Raw genomic sequence first — 18,687 nt, 5'->3', positions numbered from 1 at the left:
CTGCACAAAGTTCTTACTAATATATTCAGGGTAAAGCTACTTAACCTTAATCTACAGGATTTAAATAAAACCTGTTAATTTTCTCTCCAGATCCAAGGAGATAAACTTCAGATCCAAGGAGTTAAGATATTATGGTGTTGGTCAAAACAGCAATGAACATATTGACATAATTTCTTAATACCCCCAATATTACTATAGAGTTGATATGGGTTATTCGAAGCACCATGACTGCGAGCCACTCCTTCACAAAGGGCTGTTCCCACTAAAACCTCACAGTGCTCGTCAGCACATTAATGTTTTGACATCCTGCGGTTAGACAAAACCAAACCAAACCTGTTTAATGTCCAAATCAGAATTTCTCCAGCTAGCCTGAACACATCACCCCTTTTCTTGTAATTCCTAATGCCATACAAACTTGGGGACAGGAACACCTGCTTTTATGTTTCTGTTTTCCTTCCTAGCACAACAGCTGGCCTATAGGAGGAACTCAGCAAAAGGTTTAGAAAATGACTATGATAAAATGTGTGCCTGTACTCTTGGAAGCTATGAAGATTGTATTATGTAATTTAGGGATAGGAAACTTCTTCATCTTCTGTAGTAACTGTAGCATTTACATTCATGTCTTCTGCACATTCCAATATGGTCCATTAGGAAAACATTTCTTAAGTGAAACAGAAGCATCTTTATGAAATACTAGAGGCCCGGCATGAGTATGGTCCCTAGGCCTGGCCTATGATCAGGGCCAACTTCCTCAGCTGCCTGCAGCCAGCCCCGCCCCCTGCCACCACCCACTCCCAGTTCCCCGTTCGCCATTGGGTGATCAGAGCCTGCCAGCCAGGGAAAGATACCAAGGTGGTCAGTGAGCCTCATAGTGACTGGTCTAGCGGTCATTCTGGTCATTCTGCCATTAGGGTCAATTTGCATATTACCCTTTTATTATATAGGAATAGAGGCCTGGTGCATGGGTGGGGACTGGCTGGCCTGCCCTGAAGGGGGCTCTGGATCAGGGTGGGGGTCCTCACTGGGGGTGGGCCTGGCCTGGGTGAGAGGCTGTGGGTGGTTTGCAGGCTGGCCACACCCCTGATTGGGGTAGGGGTCCCTGCTTGGGGTGGGCCCGGCCTGGGTGAGGGGCCACAGGCAGTTTGCAGGCTGGCCACACCCCCAGCTTTGTCAGGATGGACCTCCAGAATGATGTCCGGAAGACATCTGGTTATCTGGTTTAATTAGCATATTACCCTTTTATTAGTATAGATGGGAAATTTAACAAACACAGATGTGATGCATATTAGAAAGGTATTGCTTTATTGTTCTTGTCTCTGTGCAGGATTTTCCCACCATGACCCAATGTTCACCATTATTTAGCATTTAATAGAAATCTTTCTCCACTGGTAGATCAGCATGTAAAGAAGACAAGTTCTTAAAAACACTTTGATGTGGGAAAAGCTGAGAGGCTGAAAGTAGATAGATAGTATCAAGTTATATGAGAGCTCCTACAGAGAAAATCTCATGGACACAAGAGTTTGGTACTGTGATTTTGGTCAGAGTAAACCAAAGATGGTCCAGGATATAACTGAAGTGATCACAGTAGGATATTTGGCCACAAAAAGACAAATAAATAAATTGTGCATTGAATTCTTTACTTGGCTCTGCAATTCAGATAGCATTGTAAATTCTTTATTGCTGTTTAATAGGAATAATTGGAAATAATGTTAATGTATTGCATGTAGCAACAGACTGCTGAATTGATAAATTTAACAATCCTGAGCATTTATAAAGTGAACTACTATTATATTTGCATATCTCCATGACATGTTATAACACATAATTTATGAGGGAGAAAGCATTTAAAAAAATCAGTTGTATATAAATGCTCCCTGAATTTGAAGTGCTGGCAACTTCTGCCTCCTGGGGAACTCATTTTCCTCCTTTTTAGTTAGTCATTGTTGAAAGACCTCAATTATAAACTCAAATTTTGGTTGGAAAAATGAGACTGGCGGCACCTGAAAAAGAAAAATGCAAAGTGAAAAATATCACTTTTTCTGCTGGTATAAGTTGCTAATAAGTTAGTTGTAAGTATTCATGAGCTGACAGTGTTTGGAGTGGTTTAACGTATATCATTCACGAGGACCAACTGTATTGTCATAGTAGTCAGTGTTTGGCAATGCTGAAGAGTATAGACTTCAGCTATGTCTGCTAGAGAATGTAGGCTAATTGCAGCAAGGGTAGATATGCTATTGTTTGTAAAAAATTCATGGAAAGCAACTAATTACATTTTGCTGTTTTTGCTTTCATATTCCTGCTTTTTGGATTGTAGACTTGTTCCATCCATTGGTAAACCTGTGGCATCTTCCTTGGTTGAAGTTGAATCGGGAGCAAAAGTTCTTTTGGTAAATGCTGGCAAGGTAAAAGAAAAGAGAAAAATCAACCTAAGTGAACATAATCCCTGGACCAAAACATTGTATATAATCGTATTTCATCTAGTTTCCTGTCAACTTTACATGACCTAACAGACCTTCAATGTAGGAATAAATTTAGTCAGTTTACTATATTTTCAAAAAACATCCATGTGATTTAATTTGGGGGAGGGGGAAAAGAAGTATCTGAGAGTGGAAGGTGTGTGTGTGGCCAGTATATAATGATGTAAAGTACACAGAATTTTGGAGCGAGAAATCTTTTTTTAAAATATATTTTATTGATTTTTCACAGAGAGGAAGGGAGAGGGATAGAGTGTTAGAAACATCAATGAGAGAGGAACATCGATCAGCTGCCTCCTGCACACCTCCTACTGGGGATGTGCCCGCAACCAAGGTACATGCCCTTGGCTGGAATCGAACCTGGGACCTTTCAGTCCGCAAGCCGACGCTCTATCCACTGAGCCAAACCATTTAGGGCAAGGAGCGAGAAATCTTAAGGGCCTCCTTTATGCAGAATATTCTTTGTTTCACCAAAGGAAATTGAGACTAGATTTAGAATTTAACGTATTCTGTGTGTGTGTGTGTTTTTTTACTACCTCTTAACATCTCCTGTGAGCTCCAGCCACCTATATCCAACTATGTGAAATCTTCCTGCCTGATTCCTAATCTCAGATGCCTGCCCATCCTTTTCTCCACCTTCAAAAATGAAACACTTAATCACTTAGTTTCTCAGACCTTGGTTCCTTACTTCCTTTGTCCTGCCTCCTGCACCATCCAATTTAAGACTGAGTTCTGATGGTTATGCCTCCAAGTTCTACTTGACACTATTTCTATTATCACACCAGCCAAAGCTACCATTCCCTCTTTTCCTGTTTTCTTCTTGCCCCTTTCTCCATACCACAACCAGAGCTACCTTTTTTAAAAAAAATTCTCACCTGAGGGTATGTTTTTATTGATTTGGGGGAGACAAAGGAAAAAAGAGAGATAAAGAGAGAGAGGAGAGAGAGAGAGAGAGAGAGAGAGAGAGAGAGAGAGAGAGAGACATCAATAGTTACCTCCCATACAAGCCCCAACCAGGGACTGAATCCGTGACATTTTAGTGTATGGGATGATGCTCCACCCAACTGGGCCATCTGGCCAGGCCACAACCAGAGTTATTATTTAAAAGGTAAATCAGAGTAGGTCATTCTCCTGCATAACCCCCCACCTCATGCACACACACACACGCACGCACCACCACCATCACTACCATCACCACCACCAATGGCCTCCCAATGAACTTGGAATAAAATCCAAACATCTGCCTTTAGCTCCCTGGGAACCTTCTCTCTCTCTCTCTCTCTCTCTCTCTCTCTCTCTCTCTCTCTCTCTCTCTCTCTCTCCGTCCCTCACTCTCTCACTGACTCTTACTCTCTCATTCAGTGTTCCATCTCTCTAGAAGACCATGTCCCTTTCTTCTCTGGGTACTTTGCACTTTTATTGCTCCCTCTCGAAGGAAAACTTTCCACTCAATTTTAACTCAGTGGCTTCTTCTTACCATTCAGGTTTCAGCTCAGTTGTAACCTCCTCAGAAAAACATCTGCTGATCACTCATTTAAGGGAGCAGTCCTGTTCTAGGTGCCTTCCATCATTTCACCTTTAAACCACAATCACCATTTCAAATGGTTTACTTGTTTACTACCTATTCCTCCATGAGATGAGGTGACCTCTCCTGTCTTGTTCACTATTGTGTCCCCCAGAACCAAAAAGAGAGCCTCCTCCTGCACAGCCTCTTAGCAAATGTTGCTTGAACAACTGAATGTACTTAAGGAATTTTTAAGAGATAGCCAATTAGGGATTTTCCAGTTGCTTTCTAGAAAGCATCTAGAGCAGTGGTTCTCAACCTTGGCTGCACATTCGAATCACCTGGGAATCTTTTTAAAATCCTGATTTCTGGGCCTCATCCTCCGGAAATTCTGTTTCTTTGTTACTAATGTTGTGGTCCCACCCCATAACAAAGAAACAGAATTTCCGGAGGATGAGGCCTAGAAATCAGGATTTTAAAAAGATTCCCAGGTAATCCTAATGTGCAACCAAGGTTGAGAACCACTGAAGAGAGTACCTTGTCAAATTACAATAATCAGAAAAAATTTGGCACCTAAATGGTCAGTGAAAAGATAGACACACACACACACACACACACACACACACACACTCCTTATCATGTAAAATGAACCTATAAAAATGGAGAAACAGAAAGGCTGGTGCTTTCATGAAATAAAAAAAACTCTTTCAAAACCAAAAAACATTTTTCTACCTATCAGTACTGCAATATTTTTATGGCCATAAATCCTTGGCATTTTATGTGCGAAGTGGAGGACCACATAGGAAGTGTCTGTTCAGAGTTAGGCGGGTGGATCCTGACACTCAGAGCAGAAGTGAAAAGTGTGTGCTATTCTGGTAGCAGAGAAATTGTTTCACCCGAGGGACTTAAACTCTCACTACAGGCATGTTCTAACGTAAATTGAGAATACTTAACTTTTCTTTCCCTTTTAGAGCAACGTAAACCGAGGCAAGTAAATAAAATAGGGTCCTTTTATTTTAGCAACTTTCACTGATTTGCTTTCCTAAGACTATCAAGTCAAATGAATATACATGATTCATTTCCAACACCTATAATAATCCTCAGATAACATTTTTTCCTATGAAAAATAAGTTCTTTCCTTTTGGGATCATGCATTTATTTAAGTAAATATTATTTAAAACCGTTTTAGAATTACAAGAAAATTTGCAATCCCCATATATTTTTAAAACTTAGTTCAGAGATACCAACTCCACAAATATCAAGCATTTAGTCTCAAAGGACTGAAGACTCGAGAAGTCATCATATGACTCCAGCCTCACTCACATCTGGTCTGGTCCTGGCCTCAGGACTGTAGGCCAGTCCTGGAGTGTGTCCCTTTAGCCTAAATGGAGCTATACATGGAGACTAGTGGTCAGTCACTACTTATAAAAAGTAAAAATGACAGTTTCAAAAGCTTGCATTATGAGTCTCTCTTACTTACTAAGCCCCCACTGTCTACAGCTGAAGGTAATGGAATCCAAGTCTTCTAAAAGAGTGTCCTGAATCTCGGCCATAACTTCCAGCCAGCCAGGATAAATTTGGTCGTAATCATGGCTCTAAAGAATGGATTTCTGTGTTCCCATTTCCAATGGTAATATAAACTTACAATTTATATATTTCTCCCCTTCTTCCTGGCAGAAGGAATCTACCTTTTCTTGAGTTGACCTGAACTATACAAAGCTGACATAAATTACTACTGAAAACAAACTTTCATTAATGCTGGATCATTTCAGAGACCACAAATTATGCAGTATTTTCCCACTTCCTTTGTTTTTTCCACGGTCAGTGATTCTTTGCTGTAGTTTGGTCACAGTTTGACAGGGCACCTAAGTCAGCAGAATGAATGCCTTAGCATCTACAGCATAGACAGAAGGGCCTCATCCAGTACAAATCCCAACTCGAGGAGGAAGGAGCCTGTTCTGTGGGCTCATAAACTCATGTCCATTCAGCCCCTGTTATTTACTCCTCATGTCCCCACACTGGTCTCAACTGCTCTAAACTCCAACCTCTAGCCTTCATGGTTCATTCAGAAGGTAATCAAACACTTGCTAGTATGAGATTCCTTTTTAGACTAAGTACACATACACATATCAAAGAGCACCAAAAGGCTACATACAAAGACTGCAGTCTCTTGCCCCATCCCTCCCAATCCCACAATCCTGATCCCAAGGGTCAACCATAATCAACTCTTTTAGCTTTATTTTCTGTATTTACTTCAATTCTTGTAAATAAAAGAAGCTTATATGGCTATTTTTTTAAATTTATCATTTTTAGACTTATCCACACCCATCCACTTCTCTTCATCCCATCCTCCCTATATAGTTACATCTGAACTTCGAGTTATGTCAATAGTGAGTATTTATATTATACTATGACTATGTAAATATGGCTCACACAACCTAATAGGTATGCTATGAAAATGCTTCTTTTCTTGCTCATTCTTTTCCCTCTGGAATTAGTAATTGACCCATGTTTTTATTTTTGTTTTTTATTTGCTCTTTCTCTATGACCACCTGCAATTGTTTCTAATAACTCAATTAGATTTGCCATATTTCTATGAGTAGTTTTTTTCTAAGGTGCTCAAGTGAAGCAAATAGGAAAGAAGTGAAGAACATGAGTGTCCAGATTAAAAGGGCTCACCCAGCAAGTAGCTTGTAAAGGGAGTAAGGCAAGACCCACAGGGAGGCTTATCATCATGAAACCTGGTGGGGTTAAAGGTCCTACAAGTTCCTGGGGCTGCATGGGGAGTTAGTGGTGATGGAAAAGATCACTTCTAAGGAGTAGGAGTCAAAACAGTAAAGACATAAAGTTTTCAACAGCAACACTGGATTTTGGAAGATAATTGTGCAATGACTTCAGGAGGAGTGGTTTTCAACATAAAATTTTATAGCCAGCCAAAGTTTCACCAGAATGAGGGGGAAGAAATCCATTTTCAGAAACACAAAAGCAAAACATTCACCTCCCTTTTTGAAATGAGCAGAGAAAGGCCCGGGATCTGAGGCCCATGGGCATCAACATAGAAAGAGGGTGAGGGGAGCCTCAGGATGACCGCAGTGCACCAGGTCCCTGGGGGTGGGCCTTTTTAACTCCCCACTTCTGGCCTTTCTTCTGTTTTCCTTATTCTCTCATCCCAACACTCTGGCTAATCAGGTATTCTCCCTCTTGAACTGAATTTCTAAATATCTTATCTTTTCCTTCCTATTGTGCCATATTTTTTTCCTTCTACTCTTTGTGATTTTTCTCAACTTCATTTTTCACCTTTCTAATTTAACATACTTTAAATTTCTGAGACCTTTTATCCTGTGTTCCTTTTTCTTTGCATCTTGCTCTTGTTTTTAATGGATATAATATTTCCTCTCATATCTGAGGGCATTAATACTTTTAAAGACAGCTTCATTCCTTGGATTATGAATTTACAGTAGGTGCTGTCTTTTTGTTGGTGTTGACATCTCTCCTTTGTAATTTCAGAGGTTTAAGTGGAGGTTAAAGAAAAATGACAGAACAATTTCTATGAATAAGATGAAATGGTTTATGCTACAAAAATGAAGTATTCAGGGTGATCCTAATCTACTTCTAAGATACCACATTATGAAAAAACATAGAAACCTAAAGCTTCATTAGAAAATCAAATAAGAATAAATGTCATTTCTAGGAATAAGTTTAATTCAATAACATAAAATGTTTAACAATAAGGTGCCTATGAATAAATTTTCTAAAGTATCCTTCAAAATATTTAGGTAGATATGTGAGAAAAATCATAAAATAAATTTGTCAAAAATAAGAGTAAAACATAGGCAGTCTATAATAATAAAAGGGTAATATGCTAATTAGACCAGATGTCTTCCAGACATCATTCCTGACGTCCTTCCTGATGAAGCCAGAGCGGAGGGAAGCCAGCAGGTCCCGGGTGCCTGCAAGTGGCCTGAGGGAAGACAGCCTGGGTTCCAGGTGCTGGAGGGAAGCCGGTGCCAGCAGCTGGGGGAAGAAAGGCCTATTCTTGCACGAATTTTTGTGCATCGGGCCTCTAGTGTTTTAATAAAATACTTACATCATTTATCAATTAATTAAATTAATAAAGAAGCTTACTACATTTTTCAAAAGATTTTTATTGCCTTTTAGAGAGAGAGGAAGGGAGAGAGAGAGAGAGAGAGAGAGAGACATTGATGTTAGAGAGAAACATATATTGGTTGCCTCCTGCACACCCCCAACTGGGGATCATGCTGGAAACCCAGGCATGTGCCCTGAATGAGAACTGAACTGGCAACCTTTTGGTGCACAGGATGATGCCCAATAAACTGAACCACAACAACTAGGAAAAGAGGTTTACTTTTGAAGGTAAATTTTCAGTCAGATTTTACAGTATAGGCAATAATACACATTTTTAACACTAATTATGTTCTCAGTGATATTTTCTTCCGACTCTTATTTAACTGTAGTTCCATGTAAGTGAGATAATTAATATGGAAACATATGGCTGCCTATAAGGATTATAATATATCTTAGAGAAATGACCACAGCTGGTCATGAAATGCTACTGAGTAGAAAGCTAAAAACAGTTTCTCTCACTGCCTGTCATAATATTTAAAAAAAATTCTAAAAGTCGTGATGCTTTCCTCCCCCTAATGCCTTCTAACCATTTCCTTCTAGGTGCCTTTCTGGGGCACCTTATGAAGGTCACAATGGCAGAATTAAATGGCCGTGGAGCAATGACTTGGTCACAGTGCTGTTTATCTCCAGGCCGGGCATGTGAATGCCTTGATGGATGGGATGGAATGTTTGATGGTGTTTTGCCCACCCTCTTCTTCCATGTTCATATATATCACACAGCCCTGAGGAAATTTTTCCATTTCTTAATATGAAAAATAAGAAATTTGGCCTATGTATATCAGATCCTAAGGTATTATAACCAACTTGAGATAACAATCCATATGAAAGAGTGGCTGCCAGATTAGAATAGCAGAGGGTTTATGCAGATATATAAAGTCACTTGGTAAATGGGTAAGACAGGGAAGAGAAAATGCTTAGCTTTTGGAATAAAATAATCATGATATAATGAAAACCAAAACATTATCAGAAACTAAAAAATATTTATTCAATGAATCCATAAATATAAATCAGCAAAAATGAGAATTATCACTTTTGGATTTGACCTATTTCCTTGTGGTTTATTTTGGTATTTTATTTTATAGTAACCTAGATTTTTTAAAATAAGAGGGTTTTCAAGATTTTATGTACAAACTCTATGCCCATGGTAAACTGAAGAGCTAAATGATTATTTAAATAAGAACCCATTAAATAACATTTGAGTCCTAGTGGTTTGGATAAAAGTAGACTTAAAAAAATTCCTGTACTCATTTATTTAATATTAATTGAGTATTCACTATGTGCCCAATACTATGCAGGATGCTGAAGAAACAGTGATGAACAGAACACACATCATACCTATCATCATGCATTCAATCTTCAGTTAACGGAGGAATCAATAAAAAAAATCACTCAAACAACAAATAACTTCATAATTATTCTGAGAAGGGTTTTAAAGAAAAATTGGAATGCATTGTGGGCACTCATAACAGAAACCATACTTAAAACTGTAACTTCCGAAGGCTTCTTTAAGGACATTACATATAATCTGAAACTTGAAGAAGGGGAGGGGTTGGTGGTGGGAGATGGTATCCTGATTCAAGAGACCCTACACCTTGTTGGTGTGGATGATGTACTATCAACATTTACAGTGTATTCACAGAATGAAATCTAGCCTGTAATCACATTAATAACCTTATTCTTTGCAAAAGATTATATATTTCTGAATAGTTCTATGCAAAGATTTTCCACTCTTTGGTGATTTGAATTGTATTGTAATACTCTCTAACTTCCTTTACCCATTCATCCAGTTAGCAATGATCTCCACACATACAACATTTGCTTAATTAAGATTATTACCTTGGATAATTTATTTTAAGTTTTCCTGGTAAGGTAAGGTCTATAAAAGGGGGATCCCATATATATTTGTAGTAAATTGGGTGATATTATAAGTGTACTCGAGGGGCATTATTTGTACGATTCGTAATGAAAGTTTTTTCAAACACATAACATGAACATTACTATCATGTATTGGCCTTACATTTTAATCTTCCCATGAGTTGCATTTTCTTAAATCCAATTTAAAAGCAGTACAGGACTTCTTACTTACAGGCCGAGTGTGAAAACCGTGGAGCAGACAGAAAGCGGCTGTGGTCCTGCCAAGAAGACGAGTGATCTAGCCCATGAGCATGGGCACTTTCGGCAAAGGTTCGGTCATCCTAGATAAGACAGCACAGCATTTCAGTTCACTGGTCACAAAATACAAGAATAGGGATTCATTTAAAAGTTCTAAATGTGAAACTGAACCTCAATATACAAGCTATGTTATACATATAATTATAACCATTGTAAAAAATAAAACCTGTGCATGTACAAAAATAAAAAAGAGAAGGAAATGACCTGAGCCATTCACAGCATGACATATTTCTTTCCAGTCTTTTTTCCCTGTGGGTAGAATTTGTAAACAGTGTTATAAAACTGTGATCATTTATTTGCCTTCATACTGTAAACATTTCTGAAGTCATCCTATTATCCTAACCTTTAGCATGTAGGTTACTCGGATACTATCTAGTGGATACACTATACTTAGCTAGCACAGAGTGCTTTCCTGGGCATTTAGGTGGCTTCCAAATTTTTCCTCCTATAAATAACACGGTGAGAAACATCTTTAAATATATGACCTTTCCATATTTGTGATACTCCTTATGACAAATTCTTAGGTGGAAATCTGGGTCAATAAAAACAATTTGATACTTTAAATACATTGAGCTAGACTCCTTTCCATAATGATTATATTAAACCTCTTACTCATTCAATAAATATTTAATACCTAAATAAAAATGAACACAGAAGAGGTCCCTCTCTCATGGAATATATAAATGTGCCCTTTCCCCCAAACCTTCACTAAAAATGGGAATGATAACTCAAATAATTTTACTAATTAGACTTAAAATAGGTGCTTTCAGACTTTTCTGTGATAGTAAAGTTGCAACTTTTTTCTCTTGAGTGTTTTTTTAATTATTTACACAATTCATTTTTTCTTTCTTCCACTCATTCATTCAACAATAATGAACACCTATTATGTGCTGATCAAATAATGAACAAAATGAGGCATGCGGTCATGCAGTTTTCTAGCTTGCAGAAGAAAAAGGCATTAAACAAATAAACTAAATAAATAACAATAAAATGAAAAACTGTAAGTGTTAGAAGAAGAATAGGAAATAATAATAAGAACTAAATTTAGATTTGAAACCTCCTCTGGGCAGTGATATTTAAAGCAATTTTTGAATGCTGAGTATAAATCAATAAATCAGCCAGGTGAAAACTTATGGGTGGGTGGTGGGAGAGCTGGAGGTAAGGGGCAGAAGATAGAGGTCAGGGAATGATGCTCCAGACACATGTGAAGATGCTGAGCTGGGAGTTTGTTGTGTCTGAAGAACTGGAGGAAGGCCCCATGGCTTAGGAACACTAAAGCTGAAGAAAGAGGTTACAATGAGATCGAGAGGTGGGGTTTGGATTTGGGAGGTTTTTCTTACATAAATCAGAAAGTCAGTCCAGGGTTTCCAGGAGAGGAATGGCATGCCTTAATTTATATTTCACAAAGCTTACTCTGATCTCTTTAGGAAGAACAGATAGGAGTGGCATAGGTTTTGGTCTGAGAAAACCAGCTAAAAGACTGTAACTGAGGATAACTGTGGGGTCAAGGGAGAGGAAGGGATCAAGGATGTTGCCAAAGATTCTAGATGAGACAACTGTGGGCTAGGGGCCCCAGATTCCTCAAAACATAGCCACCACAAACAGCAGAGCCTCATGTAACACGACAATCTGATGAATTAGTTGTTATTCTCTATACCAAGTGCCAAGTTTATATTTTATATCTTTATCACATAAGTATTATGCAAATGAAAATGAAAGGCCACAAAGAACATGTTCATTTACATTTGTAAAAGGCCCATTTACTCGAAGATATAACGATGGACATAATCCTCAGATGGTTCAAGTACATTAGCCTTCATGTACCAAAAGGGAGTTCAGGTCTATTTAAGATAAAGGCCCTTAGGTTTTCAACCAAATGATTTATAGTTTTGACTAGTTACAGGGATTTCATAAGAAACTGGAAGTCATTCACTACAGGACTTTTGGAAAGGAAAGGACATACATTGTGTCCAAATGTATTTCAACAGCTACTGTAGAATGAGCTGACAGTGGGCGGCTAGAGGCCGGGCAATGGACCTGGCTCTTACAGTCGGATGTGAAGTACTAAAGGCCTGAGAGGAGCTGGAAGATGCACAAACAGAAAGGAGAGTTAGTTCTCAACCAATGCTAGAAATCTCCAGTCAGTCATGGTGTTTATATGAGGCATGAAAGAGAAAAGCGTAAGAAATGGTTTCCTGGTAAAAGACGCTTTAATGACTGTGAGCCAATACAAGAAAGGAAAACTTAAGGAAACACAGACACCTGGACTGAAAAAAGACAGTGAGAGGAATGAAGTGGAGATTCAGGTTGGGGCTGAATGAAACAGACGGTGCAAAGACAGCCTCGCAGTGTGCCTATCAGAGGAAGGCTGAGGCACACAAAGATATTCAAGCCCTGCTCATTCTTCCCAAAAGGCATGGGCTTAAATTTCTAAAGCAAAATCAACTGGATTCAAAGCACAGATTATATCTTTTCTGTTCACAGAAATAGAATACTTTCTATTTTAAATTATAAAACCAGTTTTGTGACATATGACAGTTAAAATAGGACACTGATATTTCATATTTAGAACACTTGGAAAATACAGAAAAAAAATGAAGAAAATAAATAATCCAGCAAGTTAAAAATAAACCTAGTAGCCAATGTAAGGGTAAATTTTTTCCAGTTCTCATTTATAAATATCTTTATAATTGAGATCACCATTTGTTGACAATTTTTTTCTCTACTTTTTCATTTAATATTATATATGGAAATTTTCTCTGTCATCATTATCATTATGGTTAATCATTGTTTATTTTACTAACCTATTGTTGGAAATTTAAGGTGATTTCAGTTTCCTTCTATTATAAATAACCATTTGATAAACATATTGGTACATAAAGCTTTGTCCACATTTTAAATGTATTAATTTAGCATAGTGTTCTGGGAGTAGAATTACTGGGTGACATATTTTTAGGCTGTTTATTTGTATCTATTTAGTCTAAGTTATCAAATTTATTGGCAGAGTTGTTCCTATGTATTTCCTAAGTATTCTTTTAATGTCTATAGAAATTCTAGTAAAAACCTTTCATCTCTAATATTGAAAAGTTTATCTTCTCTCTTTTTTTCTTAATGAATCTGGATAGAGGTTTTTAAATTTTATTGCTTTTTCAAAAATCCTGGTTTTTATTTCACTTCTTTTCCTGTTTTTATAATTTCATTGATCTCTGCTCTTTATTATTTTCTTCCTTTTACTTAATTTACATTTTATTTGTCTTCATTTTCTAGCTTCTTAAGGTGGAAACTTGGATTACCTATTTGAGACTTTTCTTCTTTTATAATATACACATTTAATGTGATAAATTTCGCTCTGAGCACTGTTTATCTGACTCTCACAAATTTTAATAAACTATACTTTTATTTTCATATAATTTTTTCTATTTTTTATTTTGAGTTCTGCCATGGGTTATTTAGAAATATGTTATTTGGTTTCTAAATATTTGAAGATTTTCCAGATATCTTTCTGTTATTGATTTCTAGTTCCATTCCATTGTGGTTAGACAACAGACTTTGTATAATTTCAATCATCTTCAATTTATTGAGACTTGTTTTATCACCCAGAACGTAGTCTGTTTTGGAGAATGTCTGATGTGCACTTGAGTATGTGTAGTCAGCTGTTGCTGGGTGGAGTATTGTATAAATGTCAGTTAGGTCTGTTGGCTGATAGTGTTGTTCAAGTCTTCTATAATCTTTACTAATTTTCTGCCTATTGTTTTATCAATGAGTGAAAGAAGAATATTGAAATCTCCAACTACAATTATGAGTTTGTTTATTTCTCCTTAGAGTTCTATCAGTTTTTGCTTCATGTATTTTGGCACTCTGTTAATAAGCACTCAAAATTTAGGACCGTTTCCCTTCCCTTTAAAATTGTTGACTTATTTAACCACTTATATTTTTTTTTCTCATGTAGAATATGAGGAAGCTTGCCTCTGACATATCCTTAAGTTCCAACATTTTATAAGTCTTTAAAAGACTGCTTGAATCCCCCCTATTACCATGAAATACAACTAAAGAAATGAAACCTCAAAGAACACCCTAAAAGAAAAATATTTCATAATCCTTTCAATAATCAACATACTAGAAGATTAAAAAAATACCTTCATGTCCTCCAATTATATACTGATGCTTAATTTGTGGAATTTCTATATAAGTAAATTTTACAAGGTGACCAAAAGATGATTTTTTGTAATTCCTACCTACCCTTTAATCAAATACTTAAATATTAAAAAGAAAGTTTTTGTTAAAAAGGAAGATGTTTTTGCAATTTTAGTAATCTTAGCTTTTGCTTTTTACCAATTCTTATATCCTTAGCACAAGGACTTATTTTTATTGCTGTCTTAAGTCTCAACAAGCTAGTTAGCCAGAATTCCCTGCAAAAATTCCACTGGGTGCAGGGACTTGCATTTTCTAATATTTTCCCTGGGTTTCTTCCACTTCTCTTTCATAACCCACATTGTAATTGGTTTCTTAAAAGCTGTTCCAACCTGACTAAAATGTCTTTGCTAAACTGATCTGTAATGATTAATATTTAATGACGCCCACCAAGTATTTTTCTCTCCGGAATATTATAAGTTCAAAGTTTATAAGACAAATGATACATTTAATTTTTTTAAATTTTAATTTATCCAACCCTTCCCCTGGAGAGAAGGAAAAAACACTTATGTGTTTCTGAGCCTGTGGCAGGAATGTTTTCCAGAACTCGTCTCCACACTAACAATGCACTATCCCTCCACCTCGCCCCCATTCTTTATCCCCAATCCTCCATCGGTGTTTAAAAATGCCTAACCTCTTTCTCAGTAGGTTTTATTCCTGTTTGAAAGGTAAACCTGGGGAGACAGTTTATGTAAAGCCTGTCCTCCACATCTCAGTCTGCAAGGCTCCTATTTTAGCTGTTAACCTCTATGAGGGTGACGCTGTTATTGTCTCTATCTATCCATTCACTCATCCCAATTGTCCACACTTTAGCACAGTGCTATTTGCATTAAGGACCTAAAAAAATGTCCACATAGGGTCATTTATTGTCTAAAGTACAGAAATGAAAGTTTGCCATGGTGGAAGTTGGGACATAGGAGACTGCTACTCTCATATTCTCAGTTTCTGCATGTAAAAAATGAGGGTGCTGGGCCAGATCATCTCTAAGTCCTCTCAGCACGAACACTTTATGATTCCAGCCTATCTGAACAGAACCACTAAACAGTCAGCACTTCTAACCATTCACACGATCTTTACCACAGGAAGTCCCAATGCACAGCACAAGTACTATCAACCCAAAGCCACAGTCATCCACAGGTGAACAGACTCATGACAACACTGTGCTAGATCAGACCATCTGATAAATTTACCTTTGTCCAGTTTATACTTTATTGCATAAAATTTAATATTCCCAACCACTCACTAATGAAAAGGATCTATTCACTCTTTTTTTTGTAACCTACTTCAGATTTGGCTCTCTATTACTTTAGTGTTTCAGAGGCCAAATCTAATCTACTCACAGTGGATACAAATTTGCCATAAACAATGACACTTAAAAGAATTTGCCACTTACTTAACTAACAAAGGCAAAGATGTTTTAACGATGGTGCCTCATTGGACTTAGTATTTATTCTCTTAAAGTGACTATTTTAAAGAAAACAATGATTGTTTGCATGAACATTATTCAAGCATGTTTAATAAAAACTACTAAGACATTTACTTGGTATTCTTTATGGTTTTAGTATCTAGAATTTTGAATTTGAGATTATTTAAAATGGATCTTTATAGATGAACTTCTTCACAATATTTCCTTTCTATTGCTCTTGAGTAAATCACTGGGATGGCTGAAAGCTTGTTAAGGGAACTAGGTTTGGTAGAGTGGGGCTCAAGCAGGTTAAAAAATTAATGTGCTCATCTAAGTACCCATATTGATTCCTAAATAAACACTTTTGATCCATTGCTATTTTCAGATTTTATAATAAAGAAATATCCCAATCCATTTGGCAACCTTTTGTTTAACTTCTAGAAGAGCAAAATGAAATCAACTAGTTAAATATTGTGGCTGGCAAGTTAGCCTTGATCACTTCAAAAGAATAAAAATCTCTTCAGACTTAGCATGATTTGATTGCCTGCCAGGTTTCATATGTGTGAAATTAAATTTCTGTTAGAATTCTAGAAAGGCTGAAGCTAGAGAAAAATATGTACTCACAATTTAACATGTATGTGTTTGCTGTGTATTCTGGAGTCAAAGATGAGGCAGACAGTATCTGCCCTCAAAAGTCCTACAATCTAGCAGAACAGCATTTCCAAAATTCCAGTATTCAACTATATACTTACTATTTTCTTTTATGTTAACTTACAGATTAATTAACCTTGCACCTTAAATCTCTATATAAGAGGGGCTCAAAGAATGGCAAACTGGCTAAGATTGGGGGAAGCATAGAGCTATATTTGCACAGCAGTTTATATATGATTTCTTGTTGAAGCATGGAGAGAGATGGTTATAAATGAGATCATCGGGGCATGATGTGGTTAACTCTCCTTCAAATTCCCCCATAGTTGACAGTATTATTACCAAGCAATTTTTGTAAAATTACCTGAAAAATACACTAGTGATATGTTTTAATAGTCATTAAATAAAAATCACCTATAATCTTGATTTGCATCAGGAGTTAATGCATAGCATGCTTTAGAAGCTACTATTATAAAAGATTTAAGGTATGTACAGAAATAGCTGACCTAAGAGAGAAGATCTAACAGCCATTAATTGCTATAAGCAAAGTATAAACAAATCAGGAAGAGATTCAAGGAAGGAGAACTGGCTCCCAGGAGCAAAACCGTACTGAATACCATACGGACTCTTACTCCGAACAAATATGACAAAGGGCTTCAGCCAGCTCTGCTTTCATAAACTGTGCTGAAAGACATCATCAACACTTCCTCACCCACCTCATCTTATCCTATAAAACATCTGCTTCCTTAAAAAGAAGTTACATACTGACCCTTCCACTAGAAATTGAAAATCATGAATTTCCTTTTAGGAGGAGGAAGGATGGGAACAATACATGCCTTCTGTGATTTTACTAAAAAACCCACTGCTAATTAAAACCATATATTTAGTATGTGTAGAGAGCAAAAAATGCAGGTAGCAAACAGGGATTTCTTGAACAAAACCACACTCCTCTGTGAATTCAGATTAGCAATGCTATGCCATTGGCTGACTTTTGAACATTCTGTTCTATCTGAAACAGCTGGGACAGCAAGGAAGAAAACTGTCCGATAGAAACCCAATTAGGCCTGATGAAAGAGAGGCCATGAAATGCCTCTGCTGTCTCTACAAAGATAAAGAAAATATGTCAGATTCAGCTTTGAATTAAATTCTAAATATAAATTTTTAGAACAGACTTGGTCCAGTTACTTGGTCAACTTAGTACAATATTACATTATGCTCTCAGCAACTGTGCACGTCACTCCTGCTGAAAATCTCGATGAATTTCTATAAATCCGATAGTTCTTGTTCTGGTGATTGCCACGAGAGCAAATTGCAGGGGATGGCTCTAGCCTGGACTGTAAAAGAACCTGAGTTACTTCCTGCTAACCCTTCCCTCCACTAGCAGTGTGGTCATAGTGGACGTCTCGCCGCCTTCCGACATTAACAACAACATGAGAAGCCAGTTGCCAACATGGTTCTCTATTCCAACAGTTATTTCACTGTCAATAATAATACAGTCAGAGTTGTACAACTGTAATACTAATAGCCACTCTCTTCCAAAGAGATGGGGATCAAATACTTTCCTGTACTTTGTCATCATAAACCATTTTTTCAAAAGGCTATGGGTATCTTTCTTTTTTCTCTGAACTCCCATTTCAGTCTATTAAAGTCTCCATAACAGCATTTATCCCTTTCTCCTTTACACAACAGTTGTGTGTGTGGAGGCTTTGGATCCCTAAGGATTGGTAATTATTTTTCTTATTATACCATTCTCTTTAGCCCTTGCAGAGTGCCTGTGTACAGTAGAAACGCAATGTTTGTTGAATGTTGTATTTTAAAAAACAACAATAACAATGAACATGAATATTCTTCATTTAGAATGGAAGCTTCAAGAAGGCAGGGATCTTTGTCTATTTCTTTTAATGATGTGAGGCCCATGCATCTAGTAAGCTCCTGGCACACAGCTAACAATGAATGTTTGTTGAATGAATGGATAAATATTGTAATTTTCCTAAGAACATGAGCAGTATTTATTTGATTGGTAAATAAAGGAAAGGAAATGTTTATATACATGCAAAGGAAGAAAGACCAGATTGGTAATTTCCCCTTTCTATAGACAAAGAGTTGGCAAGAGTTTTCTATAGAGGGCCAGAGAGTAAATATATTGG

The 18,687-nt window shown here is 37.1% G+C and overlaps 1 protein-coding gene across 3 annotated transcripts in view; it reads right to left on the bottom strand.

Annotated features, from left to right (window-relative positions):
- Positions 1–1,305: 1,305 nt before the first annotated feature.
- Positions 1,306–18,687, bottom strand: part of CEP128 (centrosomal protein 128) — a 345,267-nt gene continuing 327,885 nt past the window's right edge. For all 3 annotated transcript variants that reach the window (XM_070415562.1, XM_070415572.1, XM_070415580.1), the window contains 3 exons: positions 10,211–10,319; positions 2,271–2,394; positions 1,306–2,000 (listed from right to left, as the gene is read on the bottom strand). In XM_070415562.1, the coding sequence (XP_070271663.1) occupies positions 1,958–2,000; positions 2,271–2,394; positions 10,211–10,319 (276 nt within the window). In that variant the 3' untranslated portion in view covers positions 1,306–1,957. The remainder of the gene's footprint in view (positions 2,001–2,270; positions 2,395–10,210; positions 10,320–18,687) is intronic.

Source organism: Myotis yumanensis, unplaced genomic scaffold (genome assembly GCF_028538775.1).
Source record: "Myotis yumanensis isolate MYYU_CA2020_CCGP unplaced genomic scaffold, mMyoYum1.0.hap1 SCAF_1, whole genome shotgun sequence".
NCBI classification, from domain to species: Eukaryota; Metazoa; Chordata; class Mammalia; order Chiroptera; family Vespertilionidae; genus Myotis; species Myotis yumanensis.
This window is presented reverse-complemented; position numbering and strand designations above follow the sequence as displayed.